Source organism: Solanum dulcamara, chromosome 8 (assembly GCF_947179165.1).
Source record: "Solanum dulcamara chromosome 8, daSolDulc1.2, whole genome shotgun sequence".
Classification (NCBI taxonomy): Eukaryota; Viridiplantae; Streptophyta; class Magnoliopsida; order Solanales; family Solanaceae; genus Solanum; species Solanum dulcamara.
The window spans coordinates 37,386,635-37,413,934 of NC_077244.1; the positions used below are offsets into that span (position 1 = coordinate 37,386,635).

At 38.3% G+C, this 27,300-nt stretch overlaps 1 protein-coding gene across 1 annotated transcript; it reads right to left on the bottom strand.

The window, feature by feature from the left end:
• Positions 1–495: 495 nt before the first annotated feature.
• Positions 496–7,539, bottom strand: LOC129899967 (3-isopropylmalate dehydrogenase, chloroplastic-like). The gene is made up of 7 exons (XM_055974961.1): positions 7,285–7,539; positions 6,722–7,042; positions 6,482–6,643; positions 6,326–6,400; positions 6,033–6,142; positions 5,871–5,943; positions 496–944 (listed from the first exon to the last, which is right to left on the bottom strand). Exons 1-7 carry the CDS (start codon positions 7,444–7,446, stop codon positions 753–755), a joined length of 1,095 nt encoding a protein of 364 aa, XP_055830936.1. The 5' UTR covers positions 7,447–7,539; the 3' UTR covers positions 496–752.
• Positions 7,540–27,300: the final 19,761 nt, after the last annotated feature.

Consider the following 27,300-nt stretch of genomic DNA (forward strand, 5'->3'; position numbering starts at 1 on the left):
TTAAATGCCCAAATTAATAAATACATTATTATCCAAAATGATTAATAGAACCTAAAAAATATGTATACATCAATGTAAGTAGTTCATGTAATAACTACATGGACAATTTACTCATTCAATGGATTTATAACAGTTAATTTTTTTTTGTGGGCAACTATGTTATTTTCCCTTCATTAATTGGCTGTTCATATGTGTGGTTAAATTCCATGCGCAATTGACATGAGCGCCTATATAATATATTTATCTCAAAACGAAAAGACATCAGATACTTATAGTAGCTCACAGTAAATGATCAAGATGAGCATTATATTCAGCATGAATTGGCTTTTTCAAACAATCCACAGAAAATCGTGAAAACCTACCAAGATCAACACAACTGCAACAGTATAAGAAACCAACAAAATATCTGTCATTACACAATAGATACTTGAGCAAACAGAAAATGATCATGACAGAAGCAAGAATATTATGAATTGAACTAACAAGAAGAAACACTATAAGAATGAAGCTCTTATTGCTTGCAAATTAACATAAAAGGCACCCATTATTGGTTGTGGATGCTATTCAATAAAATATATCCTTTGAGAATGAATTATAATATTCCCCATTATGCAAATTTCTATAAAAAAAACCAAGGAAATATAGTTTTAAGTCGCCAAAAGCAACAAAATCGATTTCAGCTGCATCTTTGAAAGAAACATTTGCTTTGTTGAACCCATTGCAAAATATAATATACACATGGACCAACATGTTCAAAGATGATCGCAGATGGCATTTGTGAACTCAGTTGTTGATGCGGTGCCTCCAAGGTCGCCTGTTCGGTACTTTCCCTCTGCAATAGTTTTTAGGATGGCATCTTGGATGCGATCAGCTTTATCATGAAGCTCTAGATGACGAAGCATAGAGACAGAACTCAAAAGCAAAGCAGTTGGATTCGCCAAATTCTGCAGACATAATTTTGGATCAACACAGAGCAAGTAATACGAAAAAAAGAGGGGTGGGCATGCCTAATGAATGGCAGAGGAAGAAGAAAGTGAACCACATTTTAAAAAACGAAATGCACTGAATAACTGGCATCTAAAACCTACAACACAAATTTTGCACAAAGAGTACTTCTGGTGGCATATTATATTATGGATGTGTGTCAAGCATACACTGTTTACATCCTTATTTCATATTCCAATTAAGTGTGGTCTTCATCATTCAACATTCAGTTCTATAAAGGAGTAAAAACAGGGACCTAGGATACAGAAAAGGAAAAAGAATGAAAAAAAAAGAAAAGGGGCAGCTTGGTACACGAAGCATCCCATGTTAACACAGGGTCTGGAGAAGGCCGCACCCAAGAGGGTGTAACGCAGGCAGCCTACACGATCACAAGCATCAGTGGCTGATTCCACGACGTGACCTATAGGTCACACGGAGGCAACTTTAATATTGCTCAGAACTCCCTTTGTTTCAAGAAAAGGGATATCTGTAAAAATTATCCTCTATTCTTGGTGTGTAAGGAAAGCAAAACACATAAGCTAGGCAAGAATAATAATGCTGAGTACCACCTCACTGTATTTCCTACGTCGCGGTTACGCTTTGCTTCTTCAGTAGAAGCACACATGCAAGGATGTACATTTGTTAATTAGGTACCACAGATATTAGTAAAAGGTTTTATGGCTGCCCACTTCACTTCATCAGTTCATCTTGACACAGAGTTAAAGGAGTAGGGATGGAAACTGGGGGGGGGGGGGGGGGGGGACTGTTATCCATTTTTAATTCTTTTTCATCAATGTATTAGCTAGTTGTTTGTTGATCTCCTTAGATGACACTTAAAAATCTCTGGATTTTTTTTTCAAATAGGACTGGACTATACTATCCTTTTAGGAAATATAGACAAACATAAATTGTTGTTACAAGCTTCTGGAAAAACATTTCTTAAAAAAATGAAAAACTGTTCAAGGGTTCAGATTTTTCACTGTTCCAGCTACAGTACCAATTAGCAAAACATTACTGATAAAGAAACCTTCAAATTTTCTAAATTTTATTTTAAAATTTGAATAAGGCTAATTTTCAGATGAAGATGTGCATGAAAAAAAATGAAAAACTGTTCAAACGGAGACTAATGAGGCAGAGCAACGCTGGTCAAGGCTCGCCCCGCCCCGCCCCGCCCCGCCCCGCCCCATTGCCATCCCTGGTAAACAGACAGTGGCTGTCTTTTCATAAAATAGGTTAAATTATTAGGTGTCCTCATCAGTTTCCAACTTATCCACAACCTATATCACCGTCTCTTGGAAGATTTTATCCCAACTCTATACAACAACATACCTAGTGTAATCCCACAAGTGAGGTCTAGGGAATGTGGTGTGCACGCAACCTTACCCCTATGTTGAGAAGGTAGAGAGGTGGTTTCGACACACCCTCAGCTCAAGTGAAGCATAACAAAAAATATAGTACGCAAAACAAATATAGTAGTGAAGAATCCACACTGAAAACAATGGAGAAGAGAACGGTAGCAACAACAAATCATATTTGAAGTCAAGGAGGCACTAAAATTGAAGAAAAAGATAGTGTGAGAGTAATATAAACAATATTGATAAGAAACAAGACAATGCTCAACTACCTACAAACATTATATCCTAATCCTATCTAGGGTTATATCCTCAACAAGATACAAATGTGTTATGCCTATCTAATCACCTATCCACAGTACTTCTTCGGCTTACCTTACCTCTCCTCATATCCACTATAGTCAACCTCTCACACCTCCTTACTGGGACATGTGTGCACCTCTCATTTTTACATGCTCAAACCATCTCAATCATACCTCTCTCATCTTGTCCACCAAGGAGGTCATTCTCACCTTGTCATGGATATCTTCATTTGTAATTATATTTCCCCTAGTATGTCCGCACATTCATCTCAACATTCTCATTTATGCTTTTTTAATCTTCTGAACATGCAAGTTCTTGATTGGCCAATACTTTGCTCCAATTCATCCACCCTGCTCTAATATGATGTGTAACATTCTCGTCAATCTCCCCATTTCCTAGGATTATTGACCTCAAATTCTTCAAACTTCCTCTAACTTATGTGTCGATCCTCACTTCCACATTTGTCACATGAATAACGTCACTAAACTTGCACTCCAAGTATTCCGTCTTAGTCATGCTCAACCTGAACGCTTTAGACCCTGGGGTCTATCTCTAATCCTCTAGCCTATCATTAACTCTACCACATGTCTCATCAATCTGAATTCAGAACTGTCTTCTACAAATAGCATACACCATGGAACCTCTCTTTGGATATGTTGTGTAAGTTCATCCGTCACCAAGACAAATAAAAATGGGCTAAGAAATCCATATTTGTGACTCAAAAAATGCATCCAACAACTTTCAGTTTGAAGATTGACCAACTCAAGAATACATTTCTTCTACCTGATGCCATGCTTTAGTAACACCTTTCAAGATGTTTAACCAAAGAAGATTCTTTTAAGAGTTAGGTAGATGGTGAATGACAACTAGAACTGCTTTTGAAATTTTATGGTAGAGACAGCAGCCAAGCATGATTTAACTTATGTTTAAGAAGTGAAGAGCCCAAAAATTTACTAAAATCAGTAGTTATAGAGAGATACAGGAGAATCTCTATACTACCAGTTGACAGAGGCCAGGGCTACATTAGGTATCAACAACAACATACCTAGTGAAATTCCACAAATGGGATCAGGGGAGGGTAGAATGTACACAGACCTTACCACTACCTCTTGTTGGATATAGAGAGGTTGTTTTCGAAAGACCCTCGACTCAAAAATGTCGGCCCCAAATAGGAGAGAAAAACCAATATATATATATATCATAGTGACAAAAACGAAAAGTGATAAATATTTTTCAAGACAAGAGCAATAACAATTGCAACATACTATGATAATCAAAAGGCAACAACAACACAACTACAATGGCACACCTAGACCTAAGACCAATCCTAAACCGTAATACAAGGCAAGACATCATTCTATCCCTACTAGCCTTCTACTCCTACTAACCTTCTACCTTAATCCACGACCCTCCACTCCTTTCTATCTAAGGTCATGTCCTCGGTGATATGGAGTTGCACCATATCCTGTCTAATCACCTCTCTCCAATACTTTTTTGATCTACCCCTACCCCTCCACATAACCCCCAAATCCAACCGCTCACACCTCCTAACTGGTGCATCACATTGATACCTAACATAATAGCATGACTTAAATTGTAGCAAAGATCTGAGATTCAGCCTTTTCAAGATCATATTATGGTGTTCATCATAACAAAAATAAGAGGGCAGTTATACCAGTAGTAACCAATAGCAATCAGCTGCTAGAAGACTAGCAAATAATAGCATCTTGATTTCAAGAAATTATTAGTCAGCAAGGATTTCTACTCCTTGGAAAGAAAATCGTACATGATGTCTTTCCAGAGGAAATCCATTTAAAGAAATACAGCACTAACAATACACGCATGAAGACATAAAGCATACATGCCCAACGAATTATAATTATATTGTTGCACATGCAGAAAATATCGGAAATTCAGAATAATGATTGATAATCAGTTGCAACCAAAAATGGTATTTTACAAGCTCAGCCCAAGATGGACAAAGGTTCAAGTAACAGCAACCTGAAAATTCTATTGAAATCTGCACTGATCAACAATAAGCTGAGATAAAAAATTGAACGAAATATATAAGTTAGGCCTCATTTATTTGCACTTAATGAATATCTTAATCTTAATCATACAAATCTTAGTCAATAAGTTTGTTTGTCCTTAAGGTCGGAATCTTAATCATTAAGTGCGCTCATTTTTTCTTTCTGAATGAATAAAATCAATAAAAAAGTCTTAATATCATTAAGATGTTTATTCAAAGAATTCTACAAAGATGGTGGTTCTTCAATTCCATCCATTCATTGTTACCATCATCACCCACCATTTCCAAGTAACCCATTGTTACACTCCATTATCAACTACCACCATATCCAGCCACAACGGCACAACCACCAACATTGTTAATCCTTATAATCAATCATCACCATCACTAGACACCATTTACAATCATCATTGTCAACCACCATTACCAAAACTACCATCATTAGTCACCACTATATAATACCAACCATAATCACCATTAACCATTATTATGAGTCACCGCCACCAACTACCACAGCCACCATAGTTAAACACTACTACCCACCACTATCACCACTAGCTGCTACCCACAAAACCACCATTAGTCAAAACCACCTCCAACTGACACCCATAACCATCACCGTCAATCCTAGCCACCACAAACCGCTATATAATTAATTAAAAATATTTTATTCATATAATAATAAAATTTAGTATTTTATTAAATTTTATATTGACTAATTTTTAAATAAAGGCAAATTTTAAATATTCAAATGTTGCAAAAACAAACAATATTAATTATTTAGTAATCCGATCTCAATACAACATCTTAATATCCGGATGTGTATTCAGATTCAAACACCTGAGTCTTAATGCACATCTTAACATTCAAATGTGTATTAACATTTAGATGTCTTAATTTTAAAATATATATATATATATGCGCACATATAAATAAATGTGAGTGTGTGTAAGTTGAATGGAGTTAAATACAATTAAAAGTTGAATGGAGTGAAATATAAGTGTTTTTATGTAACATCAAAGTTAAGAAATGACACAAAAATTTGACTTCTATTTGGGGAGTGATACAAGAAGATACCCACCCAATAATTGATTGAACTTGGTAATAGTTGATGTTTAAATGAGATTCTGCTTACAGAAACATCAGGCTATAAGAGTAAAGTAATATTCTCATGAGACATGATATCCTATTTGAATACAAACCTTTCCGGCAATATCAGGTGCTGAACCATGCACGGCCTCAGCAAGAGCAATACCTCCCTCACCAATATTGCAACTGTAGGAGAAATCATCTTTAGGGGAAAAAAACGAGACAAGATGAACTCAAATGGGAGATCAGATAGGTATAATGAAAGAAAGGCATACCTTGGAGTTAAGCCCAAACCACCAATCAAACCAGCACAAAGATCACTGATTATGTCACCATAAAGGTTAGGCATCACCAGAACATCAAAAAGTGCTGGATTTTTCACAAGCTGTATGCATGAAGAGGAAGTACGTTAATTCACCAAAAATTTCTAGATAGTATTTATGAAACTTTAACATAAGGCTTGGCCCAATACTGTCAAAACATTTCATAGAACTTATTCAAGGTTGTTCATTAAGATGAACATGTATAAGACTGGAGCCGCAATGAAGTGATTGGTCTTTGATCATACCATCATACAGCAATTGTCAATGACAACTTCCTCATACTTTATCTCAGGGTACTTCTCCGCGACCTCTCGGCAACACTGGACAAGAAGAAAGTCAATACCATAGTGCTGGTTTATAAAACATATAACTATAATGAGACACCAGACATAAGTATAGACCTTAAGAAAAAGTCCGTCTGTCTTTTGCATGATGTTGGCTTTGTGAATTGCAGACACTCTCTCTCTTCCATGGGTCTTGGCATAGTGAAATGCATACTCTGCAACCCTTAAACTTGCTTGACGGGTGATGATCTTGAGACTTTCAACCACACCCCTTACTACCTGATACCAAATGCAAATGAATTTGAAGATCTCAAGAAATAAGCTAAATTCTATTAAAAAATATAGAAAGATACTTACTTGATGTTCAAGACCACTGTACTCTCCTTCAGTGTTTTCTCTAATAGTGATGAGATTCACATCATCGTAGCGAGTCTTATATCCAGGTAGGCTATAGCAAGGTCTAACATTGGCATATAGATTTAACTCCTTCCTCAATGTAAGGTTCAAGGAACGATGACCTTTTCCAATAGGAGTGGCCATTGGCCCTTTCAAACCAACCTTATTCCGTCTCACAGATTCAAGACTTTCCCATGTTAGAAAGCTGTTGGTTCTAGGGTCTCTCTCCTTCCCCACATAGTGTTCTTCCCATTCAATTGGTACCTCAGCAACCTTGAATATCTGTAGTTTTTAATAGGATTTAGCAATTTATTATCCTAGACTTAATGAAGTAACAGAAAGCCTAGCCCCGAGTGAAGCCAGAGGCGGATATAGAATGTAATATTCCGACCGGAATCACACTCGTACTTGTTTTTTTTTTTAGTACGAGTGTCAAAATAATCACAACAGAATGTAAATATTCCGACCGGAAATCAACAGAAACCAGAACAAGTATAATAAGGTAAGAAAGGAGAAGAACAGACCTGCCTGACGGACTCAGCGATCTCAGGTCCAATACCATCGCCGGGGAAAAGAGTAGCGCGGATCAAGTTGGAATTGGATTCGGAAGTAAAGCTCCGATCCAAAAACCTAATGGACGGTGCAACTGAATTTCGAAGGACTCTTTTCGCAATCTGAAGAGCCATTGTCTATCCGCGGCTTTGAATTGCAGGTAGACTAATTTGGGGACAGCAGCTTCGATCTTTCAATTAGGGAAAATGAGAAAGGGAAAAAGAAAAAATGCTCGATACCCGAATAAATTTATTCCTTTTTATTTTACTGACTTTTCTTTTAAAAAAATTATTTATAATTTGAAAATCAAATTTATTAATTCGAGTAATCTAAAAGTTAAGGATGAAGTGAGTTGATAACTAGGGCAAGGACGAAGTGCACTATTAACCATTTTTAGAAATCTTATTTAAAATAGAGCTGTAGTTCCAAAAAAAAAAATCGCTTTAGAATTAAACTTCAAATAAGTAACTAAATTTCAAATAGTTTAGCTTGTGACATTTTTATCCCTAAATGCAATCTTTCAATTTCTAATTCAAGGTAAAAGGATCTCGTTTGTCTCATCACATCTATCTATGATTACAAGACTCTCCATACATATTGATGTATAATATGTTTTCGATTGAATATATAGGTAAGAATACCAATTTTATTTGCACTATATTATATTCATCGGATATACAATACCTAAATAGTTAATTGAATCCAAAAATTGAAAAGAAATAAAAGCTATGCAGAATATTTAAATAAGGCTAACCATCTGAAAACATTCGAATCGAAAAAGGTATCACTACAAATTAAAACAGAAAGAGTATACTTTACTATTGTTCTAAAAAAAAATTTGTTTTTTGTGAAATTTGGTAATGTTTTGTTATTAGGAGAAGTGGTAAAGCATTAATTAATTTTAAAGATGCAATCTAATTAATTATAAATAGGAGAAAAATGAAAAATGTATATTAGCTCGCTCACATCAAAGCAGTGAACATGCAAGCTTACTAAAATAAATTTCAATATTAATGAAAAATACAAGAAGTTGCTAGTATTTTTTTTACTTGATATTGATTGAATTTAGGTGCGGAGCCATAATGACAAGTACAAAATCGACATAATTTTGTAAGTTGTTATTTTTTAGTTCAATTCTCTAGTAGATTGAAGTATAGAAATGGGGTAGGTATTTTAGTTGATAGTGATTTAAGGGATCAGGTGGTGGAGGTTAGGAGAATCACTGATAGGATAATGTCGATTAAGGTGGTCGTTGAAGGGACCACTTTGAACATTATTAGTGCTTATGCGCCGCAAGCGGGCTTAGCCGAGGAGGAGAAGAAGCGCTTTTGGGAGGATTTGGACGAGTTAGTGGGAAGCATACCGCCTACTGAGAAGCTTTTCGTGGGAGGGGATTTCAATGGGCACATCGGGTCTATTTCGGGAGGGTATGATGATGTGCATGGAGGCTTTGGCTTCGGGGACAGAAATGGAGGAGGAGTTTCACTTTTGGAGTTCGCATGAGCTTTTGGGTTGGTGATAGCCAATTTGAGTTTCCCAAAAAAGGAGGACCACTTGGTAACCTTCCGTAGTTCGGTGGCTAAGACTCAAATAGATTTTTTACTCCTTAGGAAGGATGATAAAGGTCTGTGCAAAAACTGTAAGGTCATTCCGATAGACAGCGTTACGACCCGACATAAGCTCTTGGTGATGGATTTAGGAATCAAGATGACGAGGAAGAAGAGGGTCGGGGATGATCGACCTAGGATCAGATGGGGGAGTTTGACCATGGCTAGTGCCCTGGAGATGGGAGAGAAACTGAAGGACATGGGGCCCTGGGATAGTAGTGGGGATGCGACCAGTATGTGGGATAGGACGGCTAGTTGTGTTAGGGTTGTAGTAAGGGAAGTGTTGGGAGTCTCGACAAGCAGTCGTAGTCGACATCAAGGGGACTGGTGGTGGAATGGAGAAGTGCAAGGGAAGGTGGAAGTAAAGAAAATGGTGTACACGAAGTTGATAGAAAGCACGGATAAGGTGGAGAAGTTAATGAATAAGGAACTTTATAAGATAGCGAGGAAAGAGGCGAAGTCGGCTGTTTCGACGACAAAAATGGCAGCTTTTGAACGCCTTTATGCTGAACTAGAAGAGAAAGGTGGGGATAGGAAATTATTCAAGCTATCCAGGGCACGGGAGAGAAGGGCACGCGATGTGGATCAAGTGAAGTGCATTAAGGACGAGCATGGAAAAGTATTGGTAGAGTAGACTCTCATTAAACAAAGATGGCAACCATACTTTCATAAACTCTTAAATGACGTAGGGGAAAGAGACTTTGTGTTGGGAGATTTGGAACATACAGGGAGGCGTCACAATTTTGGGTATTGTAGGAGTATTAAGGTCGAAAAGGTCAAGGGTATTGTTCGTAGGATGCGCTGGAGAAGAGCAATCAGAACTAGCGAGATTCTTGGGGAATTTTGAAAGAGCGTGAGCTCGGTAGGTTTGGAGTGGCTGACTAGGTTATTTAATGTCATCTTTAAAATGGCAACGATGCCCAAAAAATGAAAGTCGAGAGTAATAATCCCTATATACAAAAACAAAGGGGATATCTAGAGTTGCAACAACTATAGAGGTATCAAGCTACTAAGCCACACTATGAAAGTGTCAGAAAGAGTGGTGAACATGAGGGTGAGGAAAGATATATCTATTTCAGAGAAATAGTTTGGATTTATGCCAGGACGCTCAATTATAGAAGCCATCCATCTTATGAGGAGACTGGTGGAGCAGTATAGGGAGAGGAAGAGGAACTTGCATATGATATTCATCGACCTAGAAAAGACCTACAATAAAGTTCCAAGAAAGATACTATGGAAATGTTTGGAGGCTAAAGATGACATGTGGCATATATTAGGGTGATAAAGGACATGTATGAGGGAGCCAAAACCAGGGTAAGGACAATAGGAGGGGACTCAAAGCACTTTCCAGTTGTGATGGGGTTGCATCAAGGATAAGCTCTTAGTCCGTTTTTATTTGCCTTGGTGATGGATGGATTGACGCGACAAATTCAAGGTGAAGTTCCATGGTGTATGCTTTTCGTGGATAACATAGTCCTGATCGATGAGACTCATAGCAGAGTTAATGCTAAGCTGGAGGATTGGAGACATACCTTAGAGTCTAAAGGGTTTAAGCTGAGTAGGACCAAGACAGAGTACTTAGAGTGCAAGTTCAGTGAGACACCTCACGAGGTTGACATGGAAGTTAGGCTTGGTGCCCAAGCCATCCAAAAGAGAAGTAGTTTCAAGTATCTTAGGTTTATCATGTAAGGCAGCGGGGAGATTAACAATGATATCACACATCGTATTGAGGCAGGGTGGATAAAATGAAGGTTCGCTTTCGGAGTGCTATGCGACAAAAAGGTGCTACCATAACTTAAGAACAAGTTCTACAAAGTGGTGGTTAGACCGGCTATATTGTATGGGGCAGTGTTGGCTAGTTAAGATCTCTCACATTCAAAAGATGATAGTTTCTGAGATGAGAATGTTGAGATGGATGTGTGGCCACACCAGGAGCGACAGGATTAGAAATGATACTATTTGAGATAAGGTGGGAGTGGCCTCGGTGGAAGATAAGATGCGAGAAATGCGACTGAGATAGTTTGGGCATGTGAAGAGGAGAGACATAGATGCCCCAGTGAAGAGGTGTGAGAGGTTGGCCATGAATGGTTATAGAAGAGGTAGGGGTAGGCCGAAGAAGTATTGGGGAGAGGTGATTAGACAGGACTTGGCGCAATTACAGCTTACCGAGGATATGACCTTAGATAGAAGGGTGTGGAGGACCCATATTAGGGTAGAAGGCTAGTACATAGGCTCGTTATTCTTCTCTATCCGTAGGCGCATTAGCACATTACAATTTCTTGTACTCTCATTTCTAGTATTTCTGTTATTATTTATTATTGTCTGTACTTTGATTACTCTATTTTATCTGCGACGCTTTCGTTATTTATTTTCCTATAATGCTTTGAATTTCTTAACCTTATCTGACCTCTTTTTATACTTTTTTTGAGCCAAGGGTCTCTAAAAAATAGCTGTCCTACCCTAGTAAGATTAAGGTCTGCGTACACTCTATCCTCCCCAGACCCCACGTTATGGAATTTCACTGAGTTATTGTTGTTGTTGTTATTTTTTAGTTCAACTCTATATTTTTATTAATAATATTTTATTTAATATATATAAATAAGGTAAAAAAATTGTGATTCAAAATTCATAAATTTATAAAAATATTGGCGTCACCAAAAAATGTATGTGTTTGCGTATTTATGTTATTACTAATAGATTAAGCACAATGTTGACTTTGTCAGAAAAAAATGTGAATTATTTATTTCTCATACAATTTTCAATTTTTTCAAAAAATATCATTAGACCATGATTTATAAAACTCATAAGTTACAAGAAGAAGGAAAACAAAGGAATCATTTAAAAAATATGTCACGACGCAACTTAGACGTGACACACGGTGAATTGAATCCCAAAAGAACCTAAACAAGCCTATTAGCATAAATATGACTTAAGACAACAAGATAAATCAATATAAACTAAAGCAGAATATAAGTTTCAACAACAGTCTCATCATAGCAATCTCAAAGAAGGGAAATCCAAGTATAAAGATTGATAAAGCAAAAATCATACTAGTTTGACATGGCCTCTACTATCATATGTGTGGCATAGGAAAGCCCTAGCTCACAAAATAAATTGAAATTGAATAAAGTCTAAAAATGAAAATACATAAGCAACTCATAAAGTGGTCATGTCCTCGAACCATGAGGACTCACCAAACAATGCAATGTAGATAGGATCTAATACTATCTGTGAGCCGGATTGAAAGCGTCGTCACCTATATTATAAAACAAATTAGGCAAAAGAAGTATGCAGTTAATACAATAAAATGTACTGAGTATGGAGAATGTGCAATGCATGACATATAATATGATAATATAATGACCAAGCTAAAATATGACATAATCCTTTAAAACCTCATAAGAAAGATAAAACATGGTCAATGCAATATTCGTAAGAAAATCATAAGCTTAACATAACATGAGTGAGAGATATTGTAACCGACATAAACCATGTGAGCTACAACATGGAATCCGGTGTTATCCCTCCCATACCAAAAAAAGATTGTCCTACTTGCCAAAGTAAAGACTATTAACATGAGATGTCTGTGGATGCACTGGCTGAAGTTAGAAAGCCGAATGAAGGCAAAAGTTATAGAAAATGGTGCTGATGCAGTGTTCCATGAGGAAATTTACGGACCGTAAAAAGTTACATGATCGTAGGACCACCAATACAAGAGGCCCAAAGTGAAATGTTGTCAAGTTCGACTATATAGACGGTGATATGATCCATACCAGGTCCCATGGACCATTTACCCAACTGTAGGAAAGTCCACATGAAATATTGTAGAGGAAGGGTTATACAGACCATACGGACAGTTAAAGTAACCACGATCTGTAAAGGATTCCGTGGAAGTGAGCTTGAGAAATGGAAAATTTAGGCAAGGTCCCACGAAAGGATCCATGAGCTGTGGAAACCTTCATGGATCAGGGATTGTTTTGTGAACCCGACCTTCTAGGAACCCAAGATTCCCTCCTTTCCACAGACACCTATACCGTCCGTGGAAACTTGTACGGACCATGCAAGAGTTCGTATAAGGAGTTGTGACAGTTAAATTTAGGAGCATTCTAGATATTTTCCTACTCTTTTTATATTAAGTCATGACGTTTTGGGCTATTTTACCCAACACCTATAACTACGCTAAACCTGCAAAATTTCCCTCATTCTTTTTTAAAGCCCCCACTCAAAAATCTTCTCTCTAGAATTCTCTCCAAAGTTTCTTCTCCAAGTCAAGGCTAGGGTTTCAAGTTAAGATCATGTCTCCACATTTGAAACTTGATTTTAGGGCCTTGATTATCCAGGTATGTGGGAATTCACCAATGGATTCTTTTCATCCATTGGATTCCAAAAGAATCTCACTTTTCAAGTTCAATTTCACTCAATTCAATGAGGGTTTCATGTCAATTTTTCATGGGTATTTCTTAATCGATTTCAATTGGTGTTATTCTACTATAGTATGAATGAATTTACTATGATACATGATTTTCGATTGATTTCACATGGACCCATGCACTATGTCTATGATTTTCAGGTATGAACTATGATCATGAAATTTGTGAAGGATTCATGAATATTTTATGAAACTGACGAATTATGTTCCAAGTATATTTTCAAGTATGTATCAAATCAATTGTGAAAGGTTTTCTCACAATATGAATGAAATCATGATTTATATGCTTAGAAAGGTAAGTGTCTATATAAACGATGTTATAAATCATGATTTAAAGGAGCTACTCTTATATCATTTTATGATGTGGATTGTTAAACGATTATGGACTTTCCTAATGTTATGATGATATTATGATTTTATCTATTCTGTTAGAATTTGACTTATCATTGAGAGGGCTTGAGGCAGAGTCTTGGTCAGAGAGTCTCTAGTAGCAACCTCTAGTCCCAAACTACCTGCCCTCATAGGTTATATTAAATGACTTAGCTAGTGGATCCACAAATAGCTCATGTTGATTTTATTATCGGTCATGGTTCATATCCCACAAAATAACTATGTTTTCTTACACGCTCTAAAATGATGTTTTATAATGCATTGACCTACTTTACAATTTATGTCACGTTTTCAATGATTTTGTTCATGCATCTAATGTTCATGCCTATCATGCTCTTTTATTCACGGTATGCATATTTCTCACATACTTAGTACATTCCATGTATTAACGCATATTTTTGCCTATGTTGTTTCAAAGTATAGGTCAAGATGCTCTCACTCATCCCTATGGTGAATATGTTATGTCTTTTTTTCATGTTCAGAATTATGTACTTCTTCATGTTTGGGTGAGTTGGGACCTATCCTATGCCCCTGTCTATATTAGTAGAGGCATCGTCAGACTAGAAGAATACGTTTCATTCATTCGAATGCTATGTTTTGAATTTTTAAAATTAAAATTCTACGTTTTGAGAATATTTTCCGCATTCAAATTTTATTTACAATTTCATTCAATAAATGTTATGATATTTATGCTAAGAGGCTTGGTTGCAGTTCTTCAGGATTCTAATCATCGTGTCACATCTAGGGACTAGTCTGGGTTGTGTCAAATTTGGTATCAAAGCCTAAGATTCAAGTGTCATAGGATGTCTGACATGCAGCATCTAATAGAGTCTTATTCACGGGTGTGAAGCACGCCACATCTATGAATAAGAGGCTATGAGGTGTTTAGAAAACTTCACTTCTTTCATCATTCCTATATCGTGGGATAGAGTTGAACTCTCTAAGTTTTTCTTCTAAATCTCGTTCTTTGCAATTACAGAATCATGCCTCTATGAAGAGGTTACATTATAAGGAATGCAAATACAAATGTTGAGGAGGAGAAACAAGCTCCATAAGTTTCTAAAGATCCTTTAGCCAAGCAAGTCTCCCATGCCGAGTTCCGAGTGGCTTTTTAAGTGTTTGCCCAAGATATAGTGGCACAAGCCAACCGTGAGGTGGTTACCCCTGTGAATCCAAATATTGGTACGACAGTTATTAGAGTTCGTGATTTCACAAGGATGAACCCTTCGAAGTTTCATAATTCAAAGGCGGACAAGGATCTACAAGAGTTCATAGAGGGTATCCATAAGATCGTTGACACCATGGGAGTTAGTCCGATGAAGAAGGAAGATTTAGATGCATATCAGTTAAAGGGCGTAGCCCAAAATTGGTTTGATCAATGGAAGGGTGAAAAAGTTAGGAATGCAGGTCCCTTGGATTAAGAAAAGTTCAAAAATGCTTTTCTTGACCGTTTCTTTCTCCTTGAATTAAGGGAGGCCAAGATTCAAGAATTCATCAACTTGAAACAAGACAACATGAGTGTGAGAGAGTATGCCTTAAAGTTCACTTAGTTGTCAAAATATACTCCATTCATGATTGCTGACTCTAGATCTCGTATGAGCAAGTTTGTTTTGGGTCTTTCAAACTTTGTGGTCAAAGAGTGTAGAACCATCACGTAGATTAAAGAGATGGAAATCTCAAGGTTCATGACACATGCCGAGCATATAGAAGAGGAAAAGCTTAAAGAGAGAGCTAGGGAGTCAAAGAGGGTAAGGACAGATAGTGGTGACTTTTCATATGGGAGGTCCGAAAATGGGAGTCGTTCTCAGTTTTGCCAAAAGTTCTCCGGACAACATTGTTCTTGTACCCCAGCTCCAAAGTTCAATAAGTATAAATTGTCTAACCTTAAGCCTCAAGGGAGTGCTCCGAGTGGTCATACTATCCCCGCATGCAAAAAGTGCGGGAAGAGTCATTAAGGTAATTATTTGACAGGTTCCGATGCTTGTTATGGTTGTAGAAAGATGGGTCATAGAGTGACAGATTGTCCTTCAGTTGCTAGTAGAGGTAGAGGGGGTTGTCCTCAAACTCAGACCCATACTTTCGGTTATCCGGCTCAGCATGGTACTACATTAGATTTTGGTGGTGGTCTGTGCTAGAATAAATTTTATGCTCTACAAACTCGACAGGAGTTGGAGGATTCTTCCGATGTGATGACTGGTGTGTTACGAGTCTTTCAGTTTGATATTTATGGTTTGCTAGATCCAGGTGCGACTCTGTCTTTTATTACTCCCTATCTTGCTATGAAATTTGATGTTAGTTTCGAAATCTTGTTAGAGACTTTTTTAATCTATACTCTTGTTGGTGATTCAGTTTTGGCTAAATGTGTTTATAGAGATTGTCTGGTTTTAATTTTTAATAAGTTCACCTCATTTGATCTTATAAAGCTTGGTATGACCGATTTTGATATCATTCTTGGTATAAATTAGCTTCATGTCGGTTATGCTTCTATTGATTGTAGAACCTGAGTAGTTAAGTTTCAATTTTCTAATGAGCCAGTCCTAGAATAGATGGGTAGTAATTCCATGTTTAAGAGTCTGTAACACCCCCTAAAACATTATATATGGTGTTCCAATTCTCGACGAAAATGATACTACTTCTGTATTTTGGACATAACTTTTCATAGGATGGTCTAAATTTGGTGATTCAAATTTCTGCGTAATACCAACATCATTACCTACACCTTTTGTGAACCATATCTTAAGATTTAGAGGCTACGTAGGTCAAATAAATTAATCTTTTCAAGACCTGGTGCTATGACAAATTGGAGTATTTGTAGAAGAAAAATCTCATCTCACTGTAGGATACTCCAAATCAATTGATTCTTAAATGACATAAAAGGAAAATTCTAGATCTACAATTCATATACCAAATCCTAATTAGAAAGTTATCTTGTTCAAACACAGCTCCAAAAAAGAGTATTCTATAAAAGGAAGATTCATCTCACCAACCATAGAAGATCTAGATCCGTTTGACATCACCATGACATTAATAGTCCTTCATTTGACATCACCCATGACATCACAATCCTCCATATGGAATCTAAAATAACCCTTAAAGTTAGGAAGTCATCAATAGTCCTCCATTTGGCATCATCCATGACATCACAATCCTCCATATGGAATCCAAAATAACCCTTAAAGTTAAAGTTAAAGAAATGAATGAAGTTGACGGAGTTCTACCTGGCAAGTAGTCTCCCCGTCCAATGTAGAGGGTTATGTTGGATTCCAAGTAATAGCTCGCATGGTCTTAAATATCGGTTTTGGTAATCTTCCCACAAAATGAATATTTTAAAAGATATCTATATAATTGATTATGCATGCATTGCATTATGTTTTATATTACATCAATATTTTAATGTTTCCTCAATGTTCATGCATGTTTACATAATTAGTACATTCAAAGTACTAACGCATGCTCTTTTGCCTACATGATATTACCATGTAGGGACCAGTGCTCCTCCTCGTTTTCCTTCATGTGGCCAGTTGAGATTTTATTTGAAGTCTTCTTTTGGTGAGTTCCCATGTTTCGGGAGCAATACTCTTTTGTCTTTCTATCTTATGATATATTGAGAACTCTAAACACTTACTATGACAATTCATTCTATTTTGATTGAGGGTGAGCTAGAGACTTGTCTTAGCGCCCGGTAAATCTAAAAGTTAGAGGTATTGTTGGACATATGTAAGTTGAAGATTTATTATTATTGTTTCTGCTTGTTTTTTTATCATTACCTATGAAAGGCTAAATGAGTATTAAGAGGCTTGTTTGAGGTACTTTCGGGTTCCTTATTCACCATGTCACGTCTAGGCCCTAGGCTTGGGTCGTGACAGAGTCAAGTCATCTCGTGCCTTAAAGCTTAAAAAATAATTTCTAAGGGTTGTATCTATCATCTTCTATAGGTTAGGGATGCAAATTCCGAAGCCCCAACTCTTAAGTCAGTATCAGTAGTGCATGAGTTTCCAGAAGTGTTTCCTGATCATCTTTTGGATATCTCTCCCAAAAGGAAAATAAACTTCGGAATTGATCTTCTTCGCCATACACAACCTACTTCTATCCCTCCTATTAGAATGTCCCCGATAGAACTTAAAGAGTTAAAAGGACTAGATAAAGGATTTGTTAAATAAGGACTTTATTAGACTGAGTATCTCCTGATGGGGTGCTCTGGTTCTTTTTGTTCGAAAGAAGAATGGTTCTCTTCTCATGTGTACTGACTATCAACAGTTAAACAAGGTCACAATTAAGAAAAATTATCACATCCCATGGATTGATAACTTGTTTGATCAATTCAAGGGAGCAAGAGATTTCTCAAAGATTGATCTTCAATCGGGTTATTATCAATTTTGAGTGAGAGAATGTGATATTTCGAAGACAACTTTTAGAACTCGGTATGGTCACTTTGAATTTTTGGTTATATTTTTTGGACTAACAAATGCTCCTACAACTTTTATGGATTTTATAAATAGGGTGTTCAAGCAATATTTGGATATATTAGTCGTTGTGCTCATAGATGATATATTGATCTATTCTCGGAGTAAGGACGAGCACACTGGTCATTTGAGAATTCTCTTACAAGTTCTTAAGTATTGCCAATTGTTTGCTAATCTAGTAAGTGCGAGTTTTGGTTGAGGTCGGTGGTGTTACCTGGCCAAATTATCTCTGGTGATGGTATTCATATTGAAAACACCAAAGCAGTGACAAATTGGCCTAAACCTCTATCTCCTTCAGATATTCTGAGTTTATTTAGTTTAGCTGATTATTATAAACATTTTGTGGAAGGGGTTTCTTCTATTTCTTTGCCTTTTATTAAGTTAACTCAAAAGAAGGTAAAATTCAAATGGTCCAAAGCATGTGAGAAGAATTTCCAATAATTGAAAGACCGACTTACTAGAGTGTTACTTTCACTCCAGTTTTGACCTCAATGGAAGGATATAATGGTTTTGTTGTATATTGTGATGCTTAAAGAATTGGTCTTAGTTGTTTTGATGCAAAATGGTAAGGTGATAACTTATGCTTCTAGGCAACTTAAGGTGGATGAAAAGAACTATTAGACTCATGATTTGGAATTAGCAGTGGTTGTGTTTGCTTTGAAGATTTGGGGAGACTATCTTTATGGTGTCCATGTTGAGGTGTTCACTAATCATAAAAGTTTGTAATATGTGTTCAAGCGAAAGAATTTAAACCTTCAACAAAGGAGATGACTTGAGTTATTGAAGGATTATGACATGAGTGTGTTGTACCATCTGGAAAAGGCAAACATGGTTGTCGATACTCTTAGTAGGTTGTTCATGAATAGTGTTGCCCATATTAAGGATGAAAAACAGGAATTAGTTTGTGATGTGCATATACTAGCTTATTTGCGTGTCTAGTTGGTTGATTTCAAGAGCAGTGATATTGTTGTTCAAACTGGTACCGAATAATCTCTTATGTAGCTATGTTAAGGAAACGCAAGATAATGATCCGACTATTGTTGAGTTGAAGAAAATAATTGCCAAAAAAATCCATTGAGGCTTCTCCAAAGAGGAAGATAGTATACTTCATTATCAAGGCCGACTATGTTTTCCTAATGTTGATGGCTTGATGGAAATGATATTAACTGAAGCTCATAGTTTTTGATATTCTATTCACTCAGAATCCACTAAGATATATCGTGATTTGAGGGAAGTGTATTGGTGGAATGTCATAAAGAAGGATATTGTAGAATTTGTGGCTAAGTGTTTGAATTGTCAACAAGTGAAGGTTGAGCATCAAAAACAAAGAGGTATAACTCAATTCATTGAGATTCCTACTTGAAAGTGGGAAGACTTGAATATGAAATTCATTATGAGTTTGCCTCGTACTCGTAAGCAACATGATTCTATTTGAGTTTTTTGGACCGAATAACTATGCCAATGTATTTTCTTCCTATTAAGACTTTTTATTTTGTCAAGGATTATGTTAGAATTTATATTCGAAAGTTGGTTAAGCTTTATGGGGTTCCATTGTCTATCATTTTGGATCCAAATACTCAGTTTTGAAGGTCATTTCAAAAGGGTCTTGGTGCTCAAGTTAATTTTAGTACAACTTTTCACCCTTAAACCAATGACCGTCGAATGGACTATTCAGACTTTGGAGGATATGTTGAGGGTTTGTGTGATCGACTTCAAAGGTAATTAGGATGACCATTTGACATTGATTGAGTTACAATAATTATCATTTGAGTATCCAAATAGCTCCGTTTGAGGTTTTGTGTGATAGGACGTGTAAGTGTCCAATTGGATGGTTTGAGGTTGGTGAGGTTGGTTTGATAGGGCCTGAGATTGTTTTTGAAGTTATGGTAAAGGTTTAACTCATTAGAGAAAGGATGAAGACTGCCCAAAGTTGACAAAAGTCTTATTCCTTTAAGGAGAAGAGAGCTTGAATTAGATATGATAATTGGGTTTATTTGAAAATATCACCCATGAAGGGTGTGATGCATTTTGGCAAGAAATGGAAGCTTAATCCCCAGTATTTAGGCCCACATCAAATTTTGAGGTGTTATGGCAAGATAGCTTATGAGTTGGATTTGCCTTCAGAATTAGTACCGATGCATCTGGTATTTCATGCCTCCTTGTTGACGAAGTGTATTAGTGACCCTACTTCCATTGTGCCATTAGATAGCATTGGTGTGAAAGAGAGTTTATCTTTTGAGGAGGTTTCGATTGAGATTTAGATCGTCAAATCCGAAAGTTGAGAATAGGGAAGTTGTATTCGTGAAAGTTCATTGGAGGAATCAACTAGTTGAGGGTGCTACATGGGAGGTCGAAGTCGATATGATGTCTCGTTATCCTCATCTATTTCCCTCTATTTCAGTCTGAAGTATATTGGTTTCCTCATATTCACTCCTTCGAATTCATGCATTTCAATCACTCTCATATTTTCATATGCATGCATCTTTATGTAAAGAGTTTTTAAGTCATATTTTAGCTTGAGGTTGATTACTTCTTGGTTTTATGCATTATGATATGATTTGCATTCATGTTTGGTTGTTAGATCTCTTTTTCTACTCTATTCATGCTAGCTTGAGTCCTATTGGAGGACAGATGTTCCAAATAGGGATATATAATAAAATCCCAGAAGTTGGAAAGTCGAATGAAGGAAACAATTACAAAAAATGGTACTAGTGCAATTTCCATGAGGAGGTCTACGGCTCGTAGGACCACGCGTACAAGTGACCTAAAGTGAAATATTGTCAAGTCAAACTATACAAATGGTTATATGATCTGTACCAGGTCCTACAGACCATAGAACCAATCGTAGGGAAGTACATAAGAAAAGTTGCAGAAGAAGGGTTATACGGGACATGGAAACTTTCACGGACCATGGATTGGTTTGTGAACTCAACCCTCCAGGAACCCAGGCTCGCCTCCTTTCCACGAACCGTATAGTACGGATCTTGTAGGGGTCCATATATGTCACGCCCCGGGAGGGTACCCTAGACGTAACCGGCACCCGAAGGCCATTTATGACCTCCGAGCGAACCACCTGGTCCAGTCACTCATTCATTCATTCACATTCTCTTAGCGGAACTCAATTAATGAAATACTTCTCGTAACATAACGGCCGAAAGCCAAACATTTCAACCCAACAAGAGTAGTAAATTAAGACTCATCAAGATAACAGTTCAATCTCCCACACTCCAGTATATGAAGCCTCTATTCAAGTCAAAAAGGTGCCAATGACAAGCCCATGGCTACCGACAATCTAAATAAAGAAAAGACAATCAAAAGCTGTACAAGAAGGCCCAACATCCTCCAGGAACTAGGAGCACTCACCGACTGGCTGGGAGTGTAGTGGATCTTCAACGGAGCGCCGGTTGATGATCTCTTGTACCTGTCTCTGCATCATGAAATGATGCAGGCCAAATGGCGTTAGTATATGGAATGTACGAGTATGTAAAATGGCCGAATATAACGAACATCAAGAAAGAATCAATCAACTCGGGATCTCAACTCAAAAAGGATGACAACTCAATCAAATGTCATAAGTCTAAACACGGATATGATCTAGACGGGACCAATCATATACAAATCAACTCAATCCGACTCAGAGTACTATCAACACCTATTTGGGAGTTTCTCTTAACCGAAAACCATCACTTATGAGCCAGTGAAAGTACAACAAACCGACATTGTTGCCGCGTCCGCTCATACTTTGCCAGGGCATGAACGAGTCAACAAATCATGGATCCAATCCAACCAGGTCCTATAATGTCAAGACAACTCTCTCGGGGAAACATCCGACTTTAACGGTTCCATCCCCCCTACGTTTGGCGACGCAGTTATTGGGTTCGAATATGGACTATACTCTTGCCCAATTCGGTGCTTGATACTTCTCCCAAGACTCAATGCTCATAAAACTCCATCCAATCAATTCAATCAAATCACATCGACAAGTCTCATTACAACCTTGTCAACTCATCAACTCTATCACAATCAAGTCCCAATCTCAATCATATCTTCAAGGAAGTGTTAAAATGCATATATGTACATCATCTAGATATAAAATCAATCATTACCTCCATCCATTTGAGAAAAATCTTTATGAATCATCACATCTTCAAGACTTCAAATCGACATTCTTATAATAGGCAACATGTTTAAAAAGATAGTATACTTTATCAAATCTACATAATTAATAAGACCAACCAAACATATTTATCAACTCATTTCTTCATCATCTCATACTCATATAAGGGCTCATTTTAGGAACCTCTTAGCTCAACAACATTAACACATAAATAATTAAATAAGATGGGAACAATACTCATTCAAACATGTACCATACCAAGAAACTCCATCTTCATGGATATCTAACCTCAAAACAAGAATAGGGCACATGGGTGGACTCAACCCATATTTTGGATAGCCTTACATACCTTAGTGAAGATTTGGAGAAAACCTTGAGGTTGGGTCTTCAATGGAGGACTCTAATCTTGAAGCTTCTTGGACTCCTTTTTGGTTAGAAGTGGAGAAGAAGAGTAGATAGAGAAACTAGGGCTTTTAGAGAGAGAGAGGGGCTGAAGAAAATGATCCCAAAATACACAAGGATTGTGTATATATAAATTTGGGAAATTTCCCAAATTGCCCTTTCTCCAAATTCTGAAAATTAGGAAAAAACGCCCTTGGCGCGATAGTGGCGCGTCGTGCCCTTACAGCGCCAAGGCCAATTACGCCTAAAACCTGCACAACTTTTAGTGGCGCGTCGCGCCAGGGACCAAACTACTGAGGCATGTTTCTGGCACGATAGTGGCGCGTCGCGCCCTTACAGCGCCAAGCCTATTGTCCTAAATTCTGGGAATTTGGCCTGAAAAACCCTGCACACTTTTAGTGGCGCATCGCGCCAGAGACCAAACTACTGAGGCATGTTTCTGGCGCGATAGTGGTGCGTCGCGCCCTTATAGCGCCAAGGCCATTTCCCCAGCAGTTGTAACTCAGGCCAAAATGAAATCTCTGTCGTGCTAGTTCGTCTTCGGATCGTCATATCTTTTGACTCCGAACTCCAAAATTTACGTTTTTGGTAGTGTTGGAAAGAAGACTCGACGACCTTTAATATGATAGGTCGTGGGCCACCTGGATTGACGTCTTTCGAAAGATAGGGTCATTAAAAGTTGACCCTTACATGAACTCGTCCTAAACTTAGCCACGACATATATTTTGGACTTAGCTCGGTCCTAAAGGCCTTCAATGACCCCACATCACCTCCAACGCTCTTAAATTTACCAGGGACTCATCTCAACTCAAGCACATACTTCGAAATAAATACGATGGGCCCCCACACGTATGCAAAGAAGGCCCGAATCTTAGGAAAAATTTGAGGGGTGTTACATTATCTCCCCCTTGGAATCATTCGTCCTCGAATGACGAGCAACCAAGAATGGACTCGGGGTATAAATCACAATCAAAACTCAGTCATTCAATCAATCAAATTTTCAATCAAGTATCAATCAAACTCAAAAAGGCACAAATGAATTCGAGTCAAGGAAATAGTCATTACCTTCAATATTCTCCTCGGTAGGCACGAATAGATGTGGATATTTAGATTTCATAGCTTCCTCCGCTTCCCATGTGGCTTCCTCAACAAGTTGATTCCTCCACAGAACTTTGACTGAGGCGACTTTTTTGTTTCTCAATTTGCGGATTTGGTGATCAAGAATTTGGATTGGGACCTCCTCATAAGATAAGCTATCCTTAATTCCAACGCTTTCAATAGGGACTACCAACGAGGGATCGCCCAAGCACTTTTTCAACATTGAAACGTGGAACACCAGATGAATAGAAGTTAGCTCTGAGGGTAGGTCCAACTCATAAGCAACACTCCCAATCCGCCTCAAAATTTGGTATGGGCCAATATATCAAGGACTAAGTTTCCCCTTCTTTCCAAACCTCATGACACCCTTCATGGGTGACACTTTCAAATACACCTAATCATCCACCTCAAACTCTAAGTCTCTCCTTCTCACATCGGTGTAAGATTTTTGGCGACTTTAGGCTGTCTTTAGCCTCTCCCGGATAACTCGTACCTTCCCCATGGCTTGATGAACGAGGTCAGGCCCAATCAACTCAGCTTCACCTACTTCAAACCACCCAATGGGTGATCTAAACCTCCTCCCATACAAGGCTTCATAAGGAGCCATTTGAATGCTTGCATGATAGCTATTGTTATATGCAAACTCTATGAGAGGCAAGTGATCATCCCAATTTCCCTTGAGGTCAAGCATACACGCCCTCAACATATCTTCCAATGTCTGAATGGTGCGCTCTGCTTGGCCATCTGTCTGGGGATGGAAGGCTGTACTCAAGTTCACCCTCGAACCTAATCCCTTCTGAAAGGATTTCCAAAATTGGGAAGTGAATTGAGCTCCTCTGTCTGAGATGATAGACAAAGGGACCCCATGCAATTTGACGATCTCCTGTATATACAACTTTGCATAATCTTCTGCGGTGTCAGTAGTCTTAACCGCCAAGAAGTGAGCTGATTTCGTCATTCTATCCACAATCACCCAAATGGAATCATGTTGCTTTCGGGACTTTGGCAAGCCTGTAATAAAGTCCATGTTGATCATCTCCCACTTCCATTCTGGAATTTCTATGTTTTGGGCTAGACCACAGGGTTTTTGATGCTCAACCTTCACTTGTTGACAATTCGGGCATTTGGAAACGAATTCCGCAATATCCCTCTTCATCCCACTCCACCAATAGATCTCCCTCAAGTCATGGTACATTTTTGTGGAACCCGGATGAATAGAGTATCTAGAACTATGCGCTTCGGCCATAATCCTCTCTCGAACATCATCGACATCCGGCACACACAATCTATTTTGGTACCGCAATACACCATCTCCCCCTTGGGTAAAAACCATTACCTCTTGTTTGTGTACTACTCCCTTCAATTGGAGAAGGGCGGGATCTTGGTCTTGCTTTTCCTTCACTTCTGCCACAAGTGAGGATGTAGACCCATCCTAAACTGTAACTCCGCCTTCATTATTCTCTTCCAGATGAACTCCCAATCAAGCTAATCTGTGTACCTCCTTTGCCAATTCCCTCCTTTCTTCCTCCACATGGCTAGTGCTACCCATGGACAACCTGCTAAGAGCATCAGCAACAACATTAGCTTTACCTGGATGGTAGAGGATGCTCATATCATAGTCCTTGAGTAGCTCAAGCCATCTCCTTTGCCTCAGGTTGAGTTCCTTCTGGCTAAAGACGTATTGCAAGCTCTTATGGTCGGTGAATACATCGACATGCACTCCATACAGGTAGTGGCGCCAAATTTTAAGTGCAAACACCACAGCTGCCAGCTCAAGGTCATGAGTTGGGTAATTCCTCTCATGAAGCTTAAGCTGTTTTGAAGTATAGGCTATCACTTTCCCCCTTTGCATCAACACACAACCCAAACCAATTCTGGAGGCATCACAATAAATCACAAAACCCTCTGTTCCATCGGGCAAAGTTAGAACATGAGCAGTGGTTAGCTTGGTCTTTAATTTCTGGAAACTCTCCTCACAAGCATCAGACCATTGGAACTTAGCCTTCTTTTAGGTCAGTTTAGTCAATGGTGATCATATGGATGAGAATCCCTCTACAAACCTTCGGTAGTACCCGGCCAAACCCAGGAAGCTCCTTATCTCTGTTGGGGATGTGGGTTTGGGCCAATTCTTCACAGCTTTAATTTTCTGAGCATCAACCTGAATACCATCTCCAGATACAATGTGGCCTAAGAGGCCACTGATGCAAGCCAAAACTCACATTTAGAGAACTTTGCATACAATACCCGGTCCCTCAAAGTTTGTAAAACAACTCTAAGATGATAGGCGTGCTCCTCTTCATTCTTGGAGTAAACCAGAATATCATCTATGAATACAATCACAAACCTATCAAGATACGGTTTGAATACTCGGTTCATGAGATCCATAAAAGCGGCGGGAGCATTAGTCAACCCAAAAGACATGACCAAAAATTCAAAGTGGCCATAACGAGTCCGGAAAGTAGTCTTCAGAACATCGCATTCTCTCACCTTCAACTGGTGGTAACCGGATCTCAAGTCTATCTTTGAGAAACAACTGGCACCTTGAAGTTGGTCGAATAAGTCATCTATTCTTGGGAGAGGGTATTTGTTCTTTACGGTGACCTTATTTAACTGCCTGTAGTTGATACACATTCTAAGGGACCCATCCTTCTTCCGCACGAATAGGACCGGAGCACCTCATGGCGAGACACTCGGCCTAATGAATCCCTTATCTAATAAGTCCTTCAGCTGCTCCTTCAACTCCTTCAACTCAGCCGGAGCCATTCTATATGGAGAAATTGAGATAGGCTGGGTATCAGGAAGAACATCAATTCCGAAGTCGATCTCCCTATCAAGAGGGACTCCAGGCAAATCTTCGGGAAAGACATCCAGAAATTCATTGACAATCAGAACCGACTCAAGAGATGGGGACTCAATGTTGTCATTTTTCACTCGGACAATGTGATAAACACACCCTTTCGAGATTAGCTTCCTGGCCCTAAGGTATGAAATAAACTTACCCTTAGGCACAATAGGGCTACCCTTCCACTCTATGACAGCCTCATTCGGGAATTTGAATGTGACAATTTGAGTCCTACAATCAATAGAGGCATAACAGACATAAAGCCAGTCCATGCCAAGGATCACGTCGAAATCAACCATGTCTAACTCAACCAAGTCAGCTAAGGTATCCCTGTGATGAATTGACACAATGGAATCTCTATAGACTCTCTCAGCTAAGACAGAATCACCGACAGGAGTGGCCACACAAAAGGGCTTAAGAAGACGTTCAGAGATTTTATTGAACTTACTAGCCACATAGGGAGTCACAAAAGATAAGGTGGCACCTGGATCCATCAATACATAGCAATTAAAGGAAGAGACTCGAATCATACCCATTACGACGTTTGGTGAGTTCTCCTGATCTTGGCGACTACCCATGGCATATAGGCGGTTTGTACCTCCACTTGTACCTGGAGTAGTGCCTCTCTGATTACCTCTGG

Excerpts from the sequence above, each read along its gene's own strand:
- LOC129899967 (XM_055974961.1), bottom strand. The coding sequence starts at position 7,446 with ATGGCTCTTCAGATTGCGAAAAGAGTCCTTCGAAATTCAGTTGCACCG. Across the intron at positions 6,401-6,481 it reads CAGACGGACTTTTTCTTAAG|TGTTGCCGAGAGGTCGCGGA; the intron begins GTCTATACTTAT and ends CTTCTTGTCCAG. Across the intron at positions 945-5,870 it reads CACCTGATATTGCCGGAAAG|AATTTGGCGAATCCAACTGC; the intron begins GTTTGTATTCAA and ends TTATGTCTGCAG.